Below are 22151 nucleotides of genomic sequence, written 5' to 3'. Positions count from 1 at the left end.
GCAGCCTCCAACTGACAGAGACAACGTAAATGTGACGTGAGCAACGTGTCTGAAAGTGTGAAGTCTTCTGGTAGCTACGACAAGAGAAATCTCAATCATTCCCAATCTTACAGAGACGGAGAGTGTAGGTGTATGTAAGGAGATAACATAGACACAGGCTAATTATTGATCACTAACATGCTAGTTAACATTAGTAATTAAATCTAAACAGCTAATGTAAGTCGAAACTGCCTGTGAGCTTCTCCTGTACTATACGGTAATTCCTCTACTGTGTGACAGTAAGTCACTTGGTTATGACACAATCGTTAGCAAATTTTTATAAAAGCGTCTGCTACGGAGCAATAACGTGAGCTACAAGGTAATGGAGCCTTTTATACATTGTCGTGTTTCTTTAGAAATAAACAACGGACAAATAGAGTCTTTAAACGCTTCAGATGTAAAGTTATTCTCTGTCAAAGTGGTGCCAAAATGTATGCTAGTCAGTGAAATGCTAACGGGAGGTGATCTCTTTGTAGCGTCAAAATGGCGCCATAGGAGGTTCGAGTTCTGAAGAGAAGCTTACCCCCTTGGGGTAGACGCTCCATATTCATGCTCCAACTTGAAATACGTTAGCCGGTAAGGGACATACAGGACACATTGGCCCTCATTTATGAAAGGTGCGTATGACCTAAAACAGGCGTACGACGGGCGTACGCCGATTCCCACGCAAAGCTCGGCATTTATCAATTTGGATGTGAGCGTAGGCTGCGATCAAATCTCACGTCTGGTCTGAACTCGTGTACGCAAGTTTCTGAGTCAGTGTGGACTTGCGGTGAAGCATATAATCAGTTTAACAGGAGAAGGAGAAGTCATCAGTTGATCACGTATCAGCAATGACAGATCTGGCTCTTTTAGAAGACCATTATGAGCCGGAACAATAGTGCACACGTACGCACACGTGCCACGGTGGAGCGCTCCATCGGATTGTTTAAGGGCAGATGGCTCGCATCAGTGGGGGGACCCTATACACGGCAGAAAAAGTCTGCAACATTGTTTTAGCCTGGGGGGTTCTGCACAACATCTCGCAGGGAAACTGGGTGCCATAAATGTAGCGATGGAGCCAGATGACCCGATGCCCAGAGAGCAGTGTCCAGAACAGCCCCAACTGAAGGAGACAGGATATTATTATTCCTCGCTTTTAAAAGGTAGCCTATAGTGTTATGTTTGGCAATGATATTCATAGGCTACAGGAAACATGACGATGCACAACATTTTTATTTATTATTCAGGTTTTCATTTCTATGTCGTGAACGATTTATTTCTGCCATTGACCGAGTTATTTCGGCTTGTTTTCCCAGCCCCTCTGCTGTCGGGAGACAGGGTCGTGGTGGGCCAGCACGGGGGGGCGGAGGACACGCGCTCTCCCTCAGCTGTTGTCTCGTTATGACTAATGAAAAAAAACACGAGTAAAATAAAAGACACTGCATAAACTCCGCTACCGTGTGTTTATTTAATTATAGGTACACCATGTAGGCCTAAGAGATTGCAATAAGCCTGTATATTACTATTAGGACTATAGAAAATGCGTCAAGGATGTATAAATGAAATAGGCTAAACTTCAGCTGGAGTCCGATTTACTACGGCAACACTGTTGACCGCATCAGTGATCTCTTTTCATCCCTCATTCTTTCTCCAGCCTTTAATACCAGTTTTCAGGCTGCCGAATAGTCCACACGTTAGTGCAAATGAACCAGAGATATCAGGGTTTCAATCTCCACCTCTGAAAAGTTCCGCTTCTCAGCCGGATTACGTCTCGCCATGTTGTAAATTGTAGGGCGAGGGCCTCAAAACCCAGAATATATTGGGGCGTGATATTTAAATGACGATCGTTTCCAGCCGCCGCATTTATCAATGTACGACCATTCTTACGCTCTGATTGGTGTGATACAAACGTTTCATGAATCACACGTGAAGCCTGTCGTAAGAGGATTTCTGCGCTCATATCTGCGCTGGTTTCTACGTTAGGTTGATAAATGAGGGCCACTGTCACATGATAAACTCACAGGTGCTGCTAATGCTGCTAATGGGTATCGTAGCAAGTTTGAAGAAGGAAACATGGAGGATATGATTGCAATATATGATCTCAACGCTAGATGGGAGAAATTCCTACACATTGGACCTTTAAAGTTCAACAAAGCATTGGTTCACATTAGAAAATTTCCTTTTTCCTTTTTATTTTCTATGTAGATGCACTCTCCTACAAATTCACCCAGTAGTCGAGAATTCTAATTATTATTTCCAAATAGAGCTATTTATGTCATCTTGTAAAAATTTGTCTTTTTCATATCGCAATATACTGTGAAAAATAATATTGCAGTGTCAGTTTTTTTCCAATATTGTGCAGGCCTGATACCTTTTTTTGAAAGCCCACGTCTGTCAATCTGCCAATGTTGATATCCTGGTCCAATACCTGTGCTCCCCCCACCCCCCCAAGTTTGGCCTGCCATGAAATAATGGAAGTGTAACATACAATTTTATGCAAGGAAATCAAGTTGAACGGGCTAATACCTGACTCACTTAAAAGGGTCGATATTGGCACTGATACTGATCGGTGCATTCCAACACACACACACATATATATGATCATCTCTTACTCTAGTGTACATCACCATATTTCTTGTCTCTCCATACCTTCATATCTTATAGTATGTATTAACCTGAGCATGTGGTTTAGCTGCAAAACTTTCAAACTAATGAAGCACTTTCTAAAGCACCAGAGATGTTTGAAGTTTCAGAGTCAGGTCTGTAAATTTGAACAAAAAGTCATCGTTAGCATGATTTGTCTTCTGAGTAATCCAGTATTTAGTGTTGGTCCAGGCTGCTGCTGACTGATGATATACTGTATAAGCCTGCATGCCTTCACTTCAGTCTGTACAATAGGCTACAAAGTAGACAATGTATAAAGTGTGTGGCTCCATCTGAGTCTGAGGGGGCCATAAAGTACATGACAGACAAGGAATGCAGCCCCCAGCGAGAGACCCTGAGGAGCTGACCCCCCCCCCACACACACACACACACACACACACACACACACACACACACACATTCATGTTCATACCCTTTGGGGAGTGAACAATCCCCTCTTGCAATGCGGTCCCTAATCTCTTGCCACCAGACACAACTTTGATGTGAAACACCCCCCCTTACTTTGTGTCCCCTTTCCCTGGGCCCCTCACTCTCTGCCCTGCATCCTCACTTCTGTTTCTAAAAGCTGAAACACGTTTTCTGCAAAGAAACAGTCAAGAACACCCTAATGCAAAGATGCAAAGCCCACACAATTATTACTTCTCAATGTTTCCCCTCATTTTCAAACAAAAAGCTGATTAAATAAGGAGGGAAACCAAAACACATAGACACAGTTCACTTTAAAGTAACACTGCAAGATTTCTAATTGAATGCTTACTTTTTTACATACCACAGCATTTAAAGCCCAAGATATATTATAATACCGGTCCCTAAAATGGATTTGAGGGCTCAGCATCGGTGCCAGCCCCAAACGTAATTTTAAATGTAGGCAACACAAAGTTTAGGTGCGCAATAAAGTTACTAAATTTTGTTTGAAGTTCCCGTGACGTTTCCAGTGTATGGTTCAGGCTCAAACACACAGAGCTCTGAAGCAGACCTGTGTCCACTCTCACTGTAAAAGTGAGAGATGTTCAGGTAATTATAATGGACGCGCTCTGTTCATGTGCATGCTTCGGCAGAAGTGTTGCGCTTGTGCTCCGTGTATTTCTGCCGTAGTTTCGGTGATGTAGAGCAGCGTACAGCCCCTCCTCATCACAATTTTGTTACTAAAAAAATGTGTTAACACTGTGAATTTGGAAAATGTCTTTCTTTATTTGCAAAACATTTGGAAAAGCCAATAAATTATAGATTTGGTGCATTGTTGTCTCTCAGTAAGCCACACAGCACCATGAAAGACACAAGTAACTTTTAGAACTTAATCAAAGTCCAGTTTAACTCCCATCGGTGAAAAAGTGTGGACCACAAGTCAATAACTAAGGATCATAAAACACAATATCCTGGTTAAGTTTTAGAACTAATCAGGGTTTTCACAGGGTAGATCACTAAAGCAGAACTTGGAGTAGCGGCTTCTCACCAGAATGAGAATGCACTCTGGCTGCGTGGCGTGAGTGTGGCCTGAGCGTGGCCTGAGCGTGGCCTGAGCGTGGCGTGAGCGTGGCCTGAGCGTGGCGTGAGCGTGGCCTAAGCGTGGCCTGAGCGTGGCGTGAGCGTGGCCTGAGCGTGGCCTGAGCGTGGCCTAAGCGTGGCCTGAGCGTGGCCTGAGCGTGGCCTGGCGTGGCCTGGCGTGGCGTGGCGTGGCCTGGCGTGGCGTGGCGTGGCCTGGCGTGGCCTGGCGTGGCGTGGCGTGGCCTGGCGTGGCCTGGCGTGGCCTAAGCGTGGCCTGAGCGTGGCCTGAGCGTGGCCTGAGCGTGGCCTAAGCGTGGCCTGAGCGTGGCCTGAGCGTGGCCTGAGCGTGGCCTGAGCGTGGCCTGAGCGTAGTGTTTCTGTTGCGTGTCAGCTGCGTGTCAGCTGCGTGGCCTTTTCTGTCTTTACACATCAGAAAGGTGTCTGACGCGGCGCTGCTGCTAGCCTTGTCTGGACACATGGATGTTTCCCATAAACATAAATATATAATGATGTGATTACAGCAGAGACAATGTCGGCAGTATTGACGGCAGAATAGGCTACAGAATATTTCCTTTTGTATTGAGAGGTGCAATATTTGAAAATCGATAATTATTTATTATTATGTTTAAATGACATTTATATCTGCATTTATATCCAAACCTCCAGACTTTCAAACATCAAAATGTCATTTATTAAATGTATTTGTGTCAAAAAGACATATAAACATCTTTTTGTATTCTATTCTATAGCCTGGAAATGCTTCCTGAAAAATAGCCATAGGTCCTATTTCTAGCAGGCACGCGTGCACATCTCCAGCCACGCCTCGAGATGCCAAGAAATGCCGATCAACCAGAGCACGTTTTTCTCCCATCAAGGAATGCTGTGTGGACTAGCCAGACCCTCCTCCGCAGCACTGTGGAGGAAGGTCTGGCAATGTGAGACTAGTCGCCACATAATGGTTTGTTTCCTTCCAGACCTGAGAGACAGTTAGCAGGTAGTTGTTTAGTGTGTAGGTGAAAGGTCAGGGGGAGAAGGAGGGGGAGTCAACATCCTGTTGGAGTGAGCAGCTGGGTGAAGGGAGAGTCCCCGATCACAGATTCATATGTATCAGTGGCAAAAGGCACCAACGGCTGCACACACAACACCATCACTTTCTCCATCCACTCATGCTGTGGAGACATGAAGCAGCCGTTACATGTACAAGTTCAGATTTGGTTCAACGTTTTTTCAAGTCGATATTGACACAGTACTCACATGGCGTATATATAAACGTTGAGAGCGTTATGTGTTGCTGTAATCACTCCTCCTGTCCATTCATGCCATGAAAACCCCTTGTGTATTACAGCTGCAAAGATGAATCGATTAGTTGTCAAGTATTAAATTAATCAGCAACTGAAGATAATGCATTAATCAGTTTGAGTTGTTTTTATGATAAATCAGGTAAACTTCTGTGACTCCAGCGTGTTAACTGTGAATATGTTCTAGTTTCTTCTCTCCTCTGGGACAGTATGCTGAATATCTTTAAGTTGTGGACAAAACAAGACATTTGAGGACGTCATTATTAGTCTATATCCTTTGCGTTCCACTTCCGGGATTGCTCCGGTGCTGCAGGAAATTCTTCCAGATGCATGTATTTTATGTTTCCTTCCTCTGTCTCTGTGTTGTTGTTCTAACCTCCGGTGGATTTGTGAGGACTATGGTTAACTGCTCCTCAGATCTCTGCAGGGTAAACCCAGACAGCTAGCTAGACTATCTGTCCAATCGGAGGTTTCTGTTGCATGACTGTTTTGCAGCGGCTCTGTGTGGAGCTTAGTGCCACCCATGACGATTGTGATTGGTTTAAAGTAATGCCAATAAAACAGAGCAGGTTTTTCTCCAATCCCCGAATGATGTGTGGACTAGCCAGACCCTCCTCTGCTCCACAGCGTGTGCATGGTCTTGCAAAGCGACACTAACATTTTATAGACCAAACTTATCGAGTAATTTAGAAAATAATCAACTTCGATTTTAGGTCCAAAATGATGTCTTCAGATGTCTTGTACTGTCTGACCAGGAGTCCAAAACCCAAATGTATTTAGTCTCCAACAATGGGAAACAGAAAGAAAGAAACACGGCAAGTTCAGCAACTTTTTGCTGACAGTCGGCTATCTGAGGTCTGTAAGACTCTCTGTACGAGCATGTTTGAGAAAGCTACTGACCTTTCACCTCCTTGAAATGTAAACCTAAACATCCATACACACATGCACAAGCACATTAAGCATGCATTAATGTGCAGCAGCATGGACACACAGAAGAATGCAGAAGTGCTGCATAATGCATGTACAAACACATACGCTTTCACTAATTTAGTTTAGTTAGTGACACACACACACACACACACACATACATACATAACACATCTATCAACAGTAGAACAAGTGAATAACAAGTGAAATGACACAATAAATAATAATAGTAATTAGGCAAGTTTGAGGTTTTGGGCTATTTTGCTTCCATACATGTCTTTTTTCAGAGTAGTGGAAATAAAATATCATCTTACCACACTTTGTCTATTTGTGTCTGTAGGCCGCTCCTAAATTCAAACACATTCACACACACACACACACACACACACACACACACACACACACACACACAGGCTTGTGTATCTGTTTACCTCAGATGTGTATGGGCATGTCAGATCTGCTCCTACTCTCATGGAGAACAGGAGAGGTCGGCGTCATCCTCTCCTCTCCCAGTCTTTCTTTTCCTTCCTCTACTTTTTTGTTTTCTATAGTAGCTGTTAAAGTTGGTCATATTTGATGTGTAGGGCCTACATCTGTAGAAGGTGCTAGTTGAAGATGCTGTGATGTGTCATTGAACTGTGGACATTAGAGAGACATTTTATACACATTTTTGGATCGTTGTACAATAATACATTGGAAATATTATCTTCAGTTTACAGTTTTTTTTGATTGCTAAATGACAGTGGTCACAACTGAAACCACATGTGCAAAACTCAAACTACAGTCTGCACTACCAACAGTCACCTGAACTAAACAGTTCACATCACCTGCAAAACTCAATCACAGCAACACAACTCTTCACACACGTCTCAAAACAGGCTCAGAAATCTAAGAAAAGATACAGATTTTATAATACACCAATTTTTACATAAGGTAAACAAGAAGGAATGAAAATCAGCAGTTTGCTTCAATATAGTATTTAGTCTCTAGTACTTTATGGAAATACTGGTAAACAAACTAAAGGTACATAACAGTAACAAAGAATAGTGTGACTAATCCTGCCTCTCTCCATCATCATGTGACAAGTTTTCTTCATCACACTGGATGTCTGCATCATCTCTATATACTAATGAATGTGGTGTTTCTATTGCTTTCACCTCCATTACTTTCTGATAAACAGTAAGAATGCAGTTTTACTATAGTTCCCTTTTTTTCATAGTTGTGTGTATGTAACCTCAGACATCTAGTCTAAAACAAGACACCTGCTTAGGCTTTCAGCTGAAATTGCAATCAGCAGTGTTTGATAGGCACCAGGCTGAAATCTATTCTGTTTTGAATGTGTGGTTAACAATTTTGACAGCAGTGTGTTAGCATCTGAACAAAGTGCTGTAAATCTACAGTGTTGTACATGTTGTGGTTGAAGTCATGGGATAAGTGTGTAGAGTTCTGAAAACTGTGTTCAAGTAATGAAAAACAAACTAGAGTCTGGTCTACATGAACTGCTGCTGTGTAGACTGGAGTGGCGTCTCATTTTAATTCATCATTTCAGTAGTGATGTGGAATCGAGAATCTGAGTGTGCATCCTGTTTATGTAAGTTGAAAGAGAGTATCAGTAGTAAACTACATTTTAAAATGTTACTATCATTCTTTTTTTTACTGGTGCATTTCAATGGAAGAATGTTGGAAATGATTTCTGTTCTGTGTTTTTTTAAATAGCGAGTTTTTATTGTGATATTCAACAAGGTTATGGCATATTTAATCAAATTGTGCAGCCCTAATACAGTAAGAGATGCATTTTCTTAAAATGAAATGGAGAAACCACAATCCTGTGAAGACATTGGTTCGAATCTCCAATCTGAAACACATATTTGGCGTTATCTTTACAGTAAGATCCATTTATTTTTGTTAACAGAGAAACGTTCAAAGACGATGCTGTGATATTTTATGATTGTTTTCCAGGTTTGAAAAGGAGTCAGTACAGCCTCTGGACCAGTCGACTGTGACAGCGATGCCTTCAAACAAATACTCTGCTGCTATCATGGAGGAGAGCAACAAGATGACGGCCACAGTGAGTCACACACACAAAAACACACACACACACACACAACAGCCAGGAGAGGTCACAGTGTACTCTTTCCTTTGTTTACCTGGAAGTAAGGGAGTTAGAGCCAAATCATTTACAAAAAAACACAGCCCTCTCATTAACACACTCACACAGTTTCTCACACACACTTCTCTCTGAGCCAGCTGTGTGTATCAATGCCAAGGGCAGATGCCCAGACAAGAGTGCCAGCATATTATATGGGCCTAATTGAGAATGCATGCTGGCTGTGAGGGTGTGTGCATCGACAGCTGCATCTACACAAAGAGGATATGTTGGATAGATAGAAGGATGGAGGCAGCAATGGAAAGAAGGAGGCAAGGAAAAAGGATTCATGGAAGGGTGGACGGACGTTAGCGCAGCACACTAGGCTCTTTATGTCCTCCGAATATGGGTTTAACTATTTAGAGTAAAACACGCACACACACACACACACACACACACACACACACACACACACACACACACACACACACACAAACACACATTTCCTGATTCACACACTCCGCACATACTCTGAAACTTTCGCAATCTGTACACACACTTTTACTCTCTGCTTCATGTTAACTCACCCGCACAGACTTTCACTCTCACACTTTCATAGCTTGCAGGCATATGTGCGTGCAAACACACGCGTGAGCGCGCACACACACACACACACACACACACACACACACACACACACACACACACACACACACACACACACACACAGAGACTCCTGGTGGCCGTTACTACTTGTTCCTCTTTTTAAGTCTCATATATCACTCCGTCTGAGAGGGACACTTCCTTCCCTTCGCCATCTGCTTTCCTTGTCTTGTCTCTCCATCTTACTTCATTTTCTTCTTCTCATCACAGCTTTAACCCCTCTGTGTCTGTTTATCGGTTACTCGTCTCCATGTTAAGCAGCATAGGGTCATCTTATCATGTGTGATATGAAGTCCGGAGCTATTCTCTTGAAGTTTAGACAAAATCAAGGGATTACTTATTGCGTTTCAGATCGTACAGATACGCACAGAAGTGACACGTCTCTCCGTCAAGCGAGCTGAAATTATGTTTAAATCTGGTAGAAGAATTAGAGTTATGAATCTTCACTAATCTTCATGATGCGTCATGATGCGTCATGATACATCATGATTAGGGTTGGGTACCTTTCGCATCTGAACCAATACCACTACCGATACCGGTACCTGGAATTCGGTTCCGGTACCCAACAGTACTTTTTTCGGTACTTTCCCTCTGTAATTACAATTTTTTTTTTCTCCATATATTCATATTTTTTATCTAATTCAAAACCTATTTACTTAGAACATTGCTATTTAAACAAAAACAAAAATAAAACCCCTTCCTCTCTCCTCCCAAACCTGTCCCTACAACCTATTAAATTGGATAATTATAAATTTCTTACTCACTGTAACTTTTATTGTTGTATTTGTATATTATTATATTTTAGCTTGTTTTATTTTAATCATGGCTGTTTTTAATTGCTCTTTAATGATTCATGTAAAGCACTTTGAATTGCCTTGTTGCTGAAAGGTGCTGTGGAAATAAGTTGCCTTGCCTTACAACCTCAGCCTGTCAGTCAGTCCCCAGGGCAGAGAAACCACCGTTGTGCCTGCAGGTGTCATAGGAAGTGTAATGTCAACAGCACCGGATATTACGAATCCCACTATGGCCACGCCAAGACCCGTCCTTCAATAACATTTATTGGCCAGGCGTCCATGAGAATGCAAGATAATGTAACCCCATTTGCTCAGGTCTTATCCCCTGACCAATTGGCTATCCTAACCTTAACCACTTAAGGTGAAATGCCTAACGCCAACCAATCAGGCTGATTCGTAGGGCGGGTCTTGGCGTGGCCATAGTGGGATTCGTAATTTTGCCACCGCAAGTGCTTTCGGCTCGCCATTAATATCATATCACGGTGAAAGGTGTCTGCGGTAAGTTTTGAAAAACTGTAACCACACTTGAAATCACTTTATTGGCATCGCCATGACTCTCCGTCCGCACCTCTGCACGTGTGTGTGTGTCGGACCTCTGCTCTCTGTCAACGTGCAGTGAGGACAGATAAGCTTGCGTTTACTCTCAGGTACCGAAATTTGGCACCGTATGATTTTTTTAAGTGAACCAATACTCGGTAGTACCGACGTGATTCAGTCGGTACCGGTAAAAGTACCGGGTTCAGTACCCAACCCTAATCACAATACATCACGATGCGTCACAATACATCACGGTGCGTCACAGTGCATCACGGTGCATCACGATGCGTCTCAGTGCATCACGATGCGTCACAATACATCACGATGCATTATAATACATCACGATACATCACGATGCGTCACAATTAAGGGTGTGACGAGATCTCGTTTTACGAGATCTCGCGAGATTAAAACGTGTCGAGATTTCTCGTCGAGGTGAAAAGTTGTCTCGTGGGGCGATGTGATGTCAGCGTGATGGAGCGTGAAATTACTATTGAAGATCCCCCTGCCACTTTTAAATCATTTGTGTGGCAACATTTTGGTTTTCCTGCGGAAATAATAAACGGCGAAAGAGTGACAGACAAGACGAACACAATATGTAAACATTGTAAGAAAAAACGAGCACTATGCAAAAACACTTACAGCACCACCACAGCTCTCTACTAACTACTGCACCCGCGACGAAAACATTAAAAGGCCAAACAACTCTAAAAGCCTTTGCATCTCTGCCACCGGTAAGTGCATTAGCCACGGCAATAACGAGGGACATAGGCGTTTTCATTGCAGCTGATATGAGGCCATTTTCTGTGGTGGAAAATGTCGGATTTCGGCGACTCCTCCACACACTGGAACCGAGGTACATGTATTTATATATTTCATCATTGAGGATTTCTTAACATTTTTTTTAAAAATCTCGTCTCGTCTCGTTCTCGTGAACCCAATCTTGTGATGTGTCTCGTCTCGTGGAGTAAGCGTCTCGTCACACCCCTAGTCACAATACATCATGATACATCACGATGCCTCACAATGCGTCACGGTGCGTCACGATTAGAGGTGGGCAATATATCGTTTAGACGATAATATCCAAATTGTTGTCTGGACGATATGCAAAATTGGGATATCGAATATTTCATAATTTGTACAATCATGAAAAGAGCTGAAGGAAGTTAAAGAGAAAACAAATAGCGCACACTATAACCTTCTAAACAATTATATGTAGCGATTTTAATACTGTAGGGGTTTGTTTGACTGTATTTTTTGTACAAAATCACGATCGTCCCGCACGAGAGTAAGCTGCTACTAGTTCTTACCTGTGCTTTATGACGTTCACTCATGTCAACAAAGATGGCGGTGCGCGATCGTGCAGCGGCTCTCCTGTCGGTGTATATTTATACAAGTACGTACAGCCACACTGAACTAATCAATACAGGACCACGATACAACACACTGAACTAATCAATACAGGACCACGATACAACACACTGAACTAATCAATACAGGACCACGATACAACACACTGAACTAATCAATACAGGACCACGATACTACACACTGAACTAATCAATACAGGACCACGATACAACACACTGAACTAATCAATACAGGACCACGATACAACACACTGAACTAATCAATACAGGACCACGATACAACACACTGAACTAATCAATACAGGACCACGATACAACACACTGAACTAATCAATACAGGACCACGATACAACACACTGAACTAATCAATACAGGACCACGATACAACACACTGAACTAATACCGGCAGGATGAGAAAATAACTCAGACACGACCAGAGGCGGAGGACTGCATTTTTGTGCACAATGGAGTACCAACTGCAGGATCGTTGCCCAGCACGGCTCACCTGACCTGGAGCCCTGTCGGTAATATACTGACCATTTTATTTACTACGAAAACAGCACACTGCCGTCTACATAGCCCCCGATGCTAACGTTAGCAAAAGTTTGGTTCACTGCTAACCATAGTGAACCAACTGCAGCGCGATCACCTGGATACGGGATACAGGGGGCTTTAACAAGGTGTCCTTAAAGTCTGTTCCCCTTCAGCTTTCTCCAGCATGTAGATTGTGTTACTAGAGGGAAGAACACACTAGACCATGTTACTCTAACATCAAAAAAGCACACAGAACTGCTCCTCTCCTTCACCTGGGCCAGTCAGATCACATCCAACTCCTGATCCCAGCATAAGTCTCGGTCAGAAGGACTATACAGCCAAGTAGAAGGACTATCAGAACCTAGTCTGACCCGGCCCTGTCCCAGCTCCAGGACTGCTTCCAATAAGGACATGGTTGTGTGCAATATGTTACAGAAAAGAGCCCTTTGTTTATGGTTATGATTTCATCTTGCTTGTACATTTTCCCAAGAGAACCACCGAAATAGCCTCCAAACAGGGCTTCTTTTAACTTATAGAAGGATTTCAAAAATATCGTCTGAATATCGATATCAAAATATTGAAAAAAATTATCAAGATATTCATTTTTGTCAATATCTCCCACCCCTAGTCACGATGCGTCACGATGCGTCACGATGCGTCACGATGTGTTACGATACATCACAATGCGTCACGATACATCACAATGCGTCACAATAATCACGATACATCACGATGCGTCACAATATATCACAGTGCGTCACAATACATCATGATACATCATGATGCGTCACGATGCGTCACAATACATCACGATGCGTCACAATACATCATGATACATCACAATGTGTCACAATACATCACGATGCGTCACAATACATCACTATGCGTCACAATACATCATGATACATCATGATGCGTCACGATGCATCACGGTGCATCACGGTGCCTCAGGATGCGTCACAATACATCACAATGCGTCACAATACATCATGATACATCAAAATGTGTCACAATACATCATGATGCGTCACAATACATCACGATGCGTCACAATACATCATGATACATCACGATGCGTCACAATACATCACGATGCGTCACAATACATCATAATACATCATGAAGTGTCACGATGCGTCACGGTGCATCACGATGCATCACGATACATCACGATGCGTCACAATACATTACAATGCGTCACAATACATCACGATGCGTCACGGTGCATCACGATGCTTCACAATACATCACGATACATCACAATGCGTCACAATACATCACGATGCGTCACAATACATCACTATGCGTCACGATGTGTCACAGTGCGTCACGATGCATCACAGTGCGTCACGATGCATCACAGTGCGTCACAATGCGTCACGGTGCGTCACGATGCGCCACGGTGCGTCACAATGCATCACAGTGCGTCACGGTGCGTCACAATGCATCACAGTGCATCACGATGCATCATGCGTCACCATGCGTCACGGTGCGTCACGATGCATCACGGTGCATCACGGTGCGTCACGATACATCACGATGCGTCACAATACATCACGATTCGTCAGAATACATCACGATACATCACGATGCGTCACAGTGCATCACGATGCGTCACAATACATCATGATATCATGAAGAAGTTAAATACCTGGGAGTGATCTTGGATCCTGTACTAGATTTTAAAAAACATGTTAAAAGGGTTTGTCGTGTTTTCAAATTTCGTGTTTGACAAAAAACCTAGACGGCACCACCACTGTAGTATACTGGAGAAGTACAGTATTTTGAGCTTTGATAATTTGATCAGGTATTCTAATATCCGTTTGGTTCACAAAATTCCTAATGATGCCGCTCCACCCCCTTTAAAAACATATGTACAGCTACGCTCTAAATTTACAAACAGAGCCTTGAGTCTGTATCCAGGGGTGATTGCAATGTTCCCAAAAGAAAATCAGTTTTTTCTCAATCAGCCTTTTCCTATAAAGCAGTCAAAGAATGGAATGGGCTTCCTAACAATTTAAAGAATATCTCAAATTTTAAAAGCTTCTCGCGGTTAAATACTTCCTTTTAGAACATCAGACCTGCTCTCACTAACGCTTTTTATTCCATTGTTGTGTATATTTGTGTATTGCACCTTTGGTGTAAATAGTCTATTTATATTGTCTTAACTGTCTTGTTGTATAAACATGTTATGTTTATTGTTTTTGTCATGAACTCAACTCTGTTATGTCATTATAATTGTGGAGGACTACAGATGGAAAGTAGCATAATGGTAAATCTGGTGCAGCCATCTTTTTAATGTAACTGCACATTGTCCTGTTAAATAAACTAAACTAAACTAAACTAAACTAAACTGATACATCACGATACATCACGATGCATCACAGTGCGTCACGATGCATCACAGTGCGTCATGATGCATCATATTTCACGATGTGCCATGCTGCATCACGATGCGTCACAATGCGTCACGGTGCATCACGGTGCGTCACCTCCTCAAATTTAACATATATTGCTACACATGGTTTCTATCAACAAATTCAAGCTGTCAGACTTATATGAACTCCCATTTTTATTGCATCTGCTCTAGGGTTGGGTACCGAACTCTGCACTTTTTTGGGTACTGATATTGGTGCTACCAAGGACAGATTCACGCTAAATCAAACCGTGCCAAAGTTCGGTACCTGAGAGTGCATAAGCGCAAGCTTACTTGTCCTCTCTGCATGTTGACATAGAACGGAGCTCCAACACACACACACACACGCACGCACAAACACACACACACACACGCACGCACACACACACACACACACACACACACAAACACACACACACAGAGTGGAGCTTCACCACAGACACATGTGATATCGGTACCAGTACCAATAAAAATGTGAACGGTACCCAACCCTAATCTGCTCTTAAAAAAGACACTTCCTGAATGTTGCGGTGTCTCAACACAACAGAAAACAGGCAAAAACTATTTAAAAAAAAAGCAGCAAACAGAAAATGAGCAAGCAACATCAGGAGGAAATAATGGATTATGGTCTGTCACTGCATCGATACAGAATCATCCACGTCTGCATAGTTTAGGGCTGCACGACCTGGAGAAAAAGTCATATTGCAATTTACAATACTGCAATTGCGAAATGTTGTTCATGACAATGTGTGGAATACCTGTAAATAATATGACTATTAATTACACAACATGTTATTCCACTGATACACATCACCTCTTATTTATAGTACAGTAAACAGGAATAGACCTGAAACATGTTGTCTGGGTTAGCTTCTGCTTCTTTAAACTCACTCGCTCTGGTTTAACGCAGTATTTAGAAAGTCTGGACTTGCAGAAAGGTGTTCAACCTGGGGGGGTTCAGACATAAATTAGGCCTACATAAAGTAGATGGCTATCTGATGACACATTCTTCGTTTCAGCAGCAGCCTGAGGGCAGAAAGACAAAACAGCCTGAATGTGAGTGAAGGTGTCAGCAGAATGTCTGTGGGTGAATATGAATAAATACAACTTTGGTTTGGCTTATCTTTGGTAAACACAAGTTTTAAAGTGGTAAGTTTGCATGACTTTTAGTAGAGAAACTTTTACAAATCTGTTGAAAAAAATCAACTAATCGGTAAGTCGACAAAATTGAATGAATAAGAATTTTTTGAACTCAAATGAACTCAATCCAGTTTTATTTATAGGGTCAAATCATAACAAAAGTGATACTATATACTATACATTATCTACATATAATTGAGGACAGCCCTATATAATTGGAAACCCTTCTAAGAAATAAACAACCCCCCCTTCAAAATAAAAGACTTTTCTCAAAACAAAGGTTTCTTCCCAGGTCTTCATATCCTTCAGGACATTTCATGATAGTATTTCTTTTGTAGAAGTGGAAATCTGGACTCCACTGGTCCACTCCCTGTCTTTTAATGATGTATATTCAATTTCAAATTTCTTTCACCTAATCTGGAGTTTTGTGTTTTATGAGTTATGTACATTTTGTGTGTACTTTCTCCCAAATAAGTTTTATTATTAAAAAGGTAAAAAAAAGAAAAGAAAAATTAAATATGTAGTTTCTAAAATTCCTGAGCTTAAAAATGTCTTGAAAATTCACAGACACGTTTCATCCCTAGGCATACTTTCAACTAAAACGTGCTATAAGACTCCGCTATTAAAATGTCTCCATTATTCCAGAACATAACTTGCCCTTTGCAGCCCTAGTCCCAAGTTGTAGTCAAGGACAAGAATACTATGTTTTTTCTTTGTAAATTCTCCAAGCTTGCTTTGTTGTTGAGGCTTGCAACATCCCGGAGGAAACTTTATATTGCTGTAATGTTTGCTTAAAGATCAATGCATTAAAACCCCATTAGGTGACGATTTACTGCAAGCAGCGTTTTGGACCTGTCCCGTCAAAGTGTTCGCTGTAGATCTACGTTTCTAATCATTTAGGTCTCGCTAAGATGTTTTGACAGCGCTGTCAGAGCGCCGCGGGGCAGACTGTTGCTCAGTGTGGAATGTGTGTGTGTGACGCATGTCGGTGAAATCTACACAGTGCAAGGCTTTACACGCTGCTTTACCACACACACACACACATGCGCACACACACACGCACCCACACACACACACACACACACACACACACACACACACACAAAGAGGAGGAGGAGTAATAGATATCCAGGAAGGCAGATTAATGGAGGATAATGATGATAATTGTCACACAGCTACCTAGCGAACATCAAATCCCATTTTCTGGTCACGTTGAGTTGTAATGAGCAATTAATTTTTTTTTGAGTGCTTTGGTGCTATTATCTCAACAATGTGGTACAATTTCACAACTCTTAGTACAAAACTCCAAACTTGTCCCCCTTGTAACACAGCCAGTCTTTCATTTCAAACTCGTCATTCACTTGGATTGTAAACATCTCTCACCACACATTCATTGATTCAAAAAAAGTTTTTGTTGTGAAATGTCATGAAAACATATGGTTTAATCACCAAAACACAACATAATTATATCTTTACGTAACTACCAGTGAATCCAGTAACACACTAAGTGATACATGAACTGTAACCCCTATTTTACAGTATTTTCACATTAGGTAATACACTTACATTACCCAACCTTACAGTCATTTCCATAATATCTATCCTATGTGGAATCAAGTTGTGATCAATGAAGACATCCTCTACAATCATTTGGCCAAATCTGTTTTTACAGTACAGTTTTAACCTCTCTGTTAGTGCCCATGCCTCTCCGTCCCCCCCCCCTTTACTTTAACAGGGTGACCAATTGTGGTTACCACTAAGTGAAGTCAATTAGCAATAACGAGAATGTGTTATGTGTGATTACAGCCATTTGGATGATCTGCTTTGAGTTTTGTACTAAGAGTTGTGAGGTTTTACCACCTCCTTGCGATAATAGCACCAAAGCCATACAAAAAACAGTGAACTGGTGCTCTCATCATGAGAAAGGAGAGGAGGGGATAAATGCTTCTCAGAACAGGGACGTGAAGGAAGCTCGTGACAAAATGTCATGAAACAAACTCATTTTAGCAGCTTTCTGTCACGTTTTTCCGCTTTTACTTTCCAAGAATTTGCTAAACAAAGACACCATCTCAGCTTCTTTTCTCTGTGTGCTTCCAGGAGTTTTTCCCCCTCTTCTTTTACAAAAGCAGACCTGGTCTGGTTTAGTCCGGACTGAGAGAGCAAGAGAGAGAGAGCGAGAGGAGATTTAAACAAAATGAGTTGAAAAGAGAATATCAGAGAGGAGGGGTGACAGGAAAGTTGGAGTGATCTCAAAAGAGAAACGGAACAAGAGTATGTTACATATTGGTTTTAATCTGTCCAAAAATAGAAAGTGTCAGAATGAAAATTCATTGTTTCACTGAGGGGTTATTTACCGGACTATTTCCTGGTCCAGGACCAGTGGAGGGTCCAGGATTTACTGGTTGTAACCAAAAATAGTCTAGTACATAACCCCCTACTGTAACAAGGAAAGAAAGAAAGAGAATAAGCTATTCAAAACCTGGTACTACAAAAATATATCGCAAACCACCTCAAACTTTTTAGATTTATGAATAGATCAGATTTCTTATTTTATTATTTGAACTTTAATGCAATTTAGAGTTTCTCCTCCCAAATCCTCAAAGGCTTATTCACACAAGGTCTTAAATTACCAGTAAGCATTAGGACAAATCATAAAAGAAACTAACAACCATTCAAATATAAGTATATTACAGATGGAATTTTTGGATAATCTCAATTAATAGATGAATGCTCAGCTGTCGTGTCTCGTCACCTGATGGGCTTGTTATCTCTATTGATCGGTGTTTTTACTACCATGTTTCCTGAAACTGTAAGTTGTTTGATGACAGCTGGCTCCAACTTTTTCAACCGATTATTAATGTGTGCCTCTGAGGCAGGAGAGTCTGCTTCTGCATTTCTCACCATCATTTAAAGAACTGGTCCATGTATAGTTTTATTGGATGTTCTTTCACATTTTTTTCTCTCTCGCTGATTTAATTCAACTTTATTTCCTTTAAACAAAGATGATCTATGTTAGAACTGATAACAGCTCATTTTGTGGCAGAACTTGGAGCCTGTGACCTCCAACAAAATAAGGAGTTTTTTTATGTCTCACATTTTGATTGGCAATCATAATGTACCTCAGTCTCTCAGTCCAAACACTGCTACAAGTAAACTTCTACCTGGAACCTCTGAGAGCACAACCGATTTCGAAGGGTCACTCTTTGTGCTTCTTTGTTCCATGATTGGGTTGCCATTGGTTGGATTTAATTCATTTAAATCAATCAAAATAAGATTTCGATTTGACTACTAAAATCAAATTCAGAAGCCGCATTTCCCCCAGAATCTTTTGGACCTCCACAACTCAAAGATATTCCGTTTCCTGTCCCAGAGGAGAGAAGAAACTATACATACAACATATTCACATTTAACACGCTGACATCAGAGAATTTTTACTTTTTTTTGATAAAACAAATTAGTCTCTCTCTCTTTCTCTCTCTCTCTCTCTCTCTCATTCCTTTCTCACTCTCGGCCATCTTGAGCACACACTTTCTGCACAAGTTCACCAAGTCCATTTATAACAGGGGAAATTTGGCATCGTGAACACACTCACACACCACATGCTTTCCCTGTTTTACGACGTTTAACAATCACAAACAGCCTCAGATAAGCGTAGCTGTGACTTTCCTTCAAAAGTCAGCACAATCTCACAAATGTCCATGTGTTTCACAGCTGCTCCGTCTCTCTCCCCTTTGTCTCTTTTGCACCAAATCACCATCATTTGTAAAATGAAGACTCGTCATGAAGACTAAAATCCCACTTTATCATAGAAAAATCAGCTGGCTAGCATATTATTTAAATGATACTTATTACATATATTGGAAACCTGTTCTTGAGATTTACAAGATTTATAGTACTGTAATTGAATCTATGTCTTCAGTTAAATTTGCTTAGCTTAGCATAGAGACTGGCAACGGATAAACTGCTATTTTAGCAATGGCAATTTCTTTAAGACCGCAAGGGAAGCTCAGCTTCCCTTAAAATGTCTCAAATGTAATGGTCAAATATGTACTATTGTGTTAACATTTTATAGACTAAAAAACATTGATGCTGACACACCTCCTCACTTGGCGGAGCCTCACATCAGACGCCGAAAACCAATTATTAAATACACAGACATCTTACCTTTCCATGCAATCCGATATAATCCATGGAAGATATAATCCATAGCAATGCACGTCATCTGCTGTATCCACAACAATCCATACGTGTTTGAGCCATATTTCCTTCTTGCAGGTGTTCATGTAAAATCGTTCACAAATCCATATTAGCACTAAGCTAGTTATCGCTAACGTCCGTACAAAAAAGTAGGCTAACCTAAATGGTATCTCAGAATTTAAAAGTAGTAATCCAAGTCGAGTTTGTTGACTGTGCATTTTGCACAGTTTGCTGGCCCTTAACCTTTAACCAGGGGCGGTTCTAGGATCAGACCTTTAGGGGGGCTCAGCCCCTAATGAGAATATGACACGGATACAGTGCCTTGCAAAAGTGTTAAACATAATATATTTATTGTTAAACAATAAATATACCTTTGTATTCAATTATAATTAATATTTCTTGTATTTATTCATACTGTATACTGTACTGCAAAGTAATTTATCTGTCATGCTGTTCAGCTGTGTTAGTGTTGCCACACTATCCTGATCAGTATATCACTAAATAGGAACAACCAAAGGTCTTCTATATCTTTGAATACCAATCCCATGATGACTAGACCTTGGTTAGGTGTTCTTATAATGGATGGAGTATGGTGAACACCAAGCAAATACTGATTAGATGTCAGTTACTGCCTTTTGCCTTTGCATGACTCCTTGTTTTTGGCACATGATACAAAGGCAGAGTACAGTAACTGCCTAACAAGGGTCAAAGGTCAATTTTGAGCTCAAGATCTTTTGCATACAAATATTTCTTCATTATAGCAACTTGTTGTCAAATATTGGGAGTCCTACCTATAATACTTTTGTATGGACAAAACAGAAACTTGTCATTTTTCTCAGTTTCACACTCTAGCGAGTTAAAGTCTTTTGCCTTTGCAGGGCAGTATTGTCGACCTGATTTTGGCGAAGCCATTTGAAAGTCTTCCTTACGACAAGAAACTTAGAATTAAACAGCAGGCCAGATCAACACTTAAGATTGATTTAGTGCAAAAGCCAATTAGTAACAGGTCTGTTCAGCTCTCCCGGTATGACAAAGTTAGCTGACTGACTGGAAGTGCTGTGACAAAGAAAATGTACTGCTGGCAATGCCTCTTGATGAAACCTTCTCATGGATATTATAAATTATTATTATAATAATTATATTATTATTGTATTATATTATTATTATATTATTTAATTATTACATTATTATTATTATATATATTATTATAATATTAATATAAATAAATGGACAATTTTTATGATGTAGGCCAAAAATTAGCTTCCCCTCTTTGAATGACCAGCAGCCGCCACTGTATCTTAGTTCAATTAAAAGTGAGAAAAAACTATTCTTATTTGCATGTTCTAACTTATTCATTTAACACCAAGGCATTGTGGTTTTAGCAGCACACCAGAACAGATGTATGTGAGAAAAATTGTTTTAACTGTTGCTCCAGGGCTCCCTTGTAAAAGAGATTTGATTATCTCAATGGGACATCACCTGGTAAAATAAAGGATAAATAAAAATAAAAATAAAACTTAGAAAAGTGTTAATGCAACAGTAGCTGTTGCAACTAAGGGATCATCCCCCTATGTTCCCAGGGTACGTGGGTCTTGAGATATAATAAACTAACACTGTAAGAGTTTGGGAAGGGCATCGCAGTTCAAATTGCAAAAGAATGAAGGGAGATGGACATTTCAAGTGCAGGTTGAATAGTAAAAATCTCTTCAGCCACTGTGGAGATATTACTGTCTAAACTCAAGAAAACTCTTGGTATGTTGAGGAGTATAACTTTCAACATCTTGACCCAGGGAAACATACGCTGACCATTTGACCCGGGTAACAACGTTGCTGAGAACATCAAATCCTTTGAAAGGTCTCTTATCACTCATACAAAGAGGATATTGAGCTAGGGAACATAGATACACTCCCACTACTGTCACTGAGACAGTGTGTGCTAACGCAGTCCTTCCTAGGGAAGTCCCAATCACAGTATTGGATCTGAGGCGATTTTGGCACTTTTTAACTGATCAGGCATCT

General features: G+C 41.1%; 1 protein-coding gene across 2 annotated transcripts in view; it reads left to right on the top strand.

Annotated features, from left to right (window-relative positions):
* LOC114559105 (DNA (cytosine-5)-methyltransferase 3B) overlaps positions 1–22151 on the top strand; it is a 49212-nt gene that overhangs the window by 3231 nt on the left and 23830 nt on the right. For both annotated transcript variants that reach the window (XM_028583555.1, XM_028583556.1), the window contains exon 2: positions 8355–8463. In XM_028583555.1, the coding sequence (XP_028439356.1) occupies positions 8355–8463 (109 nt within the window). The remainder of the gene's footprint in view (positions 1–8354; positions 8464–22151) is intronic.

Source organism: Perca flavescens, chromosome 7 (genome assembly GCF_004354835.1).
Source record: "Perca flavescens isolate YP-PL-M2 chromosome 7, PFLA_1.0, whole genome shotgun sequence".
Lineage (NCBI taxonomy): Eukaryota > Metazoa > Chordata > Actinopteri > Perciformes > Percidae > Perca > Perca flavescens.
Note: the sequence above shows the minus strand (reverse complement) of the source record. Positions and strands in the feature narration are given on the sequence as shown.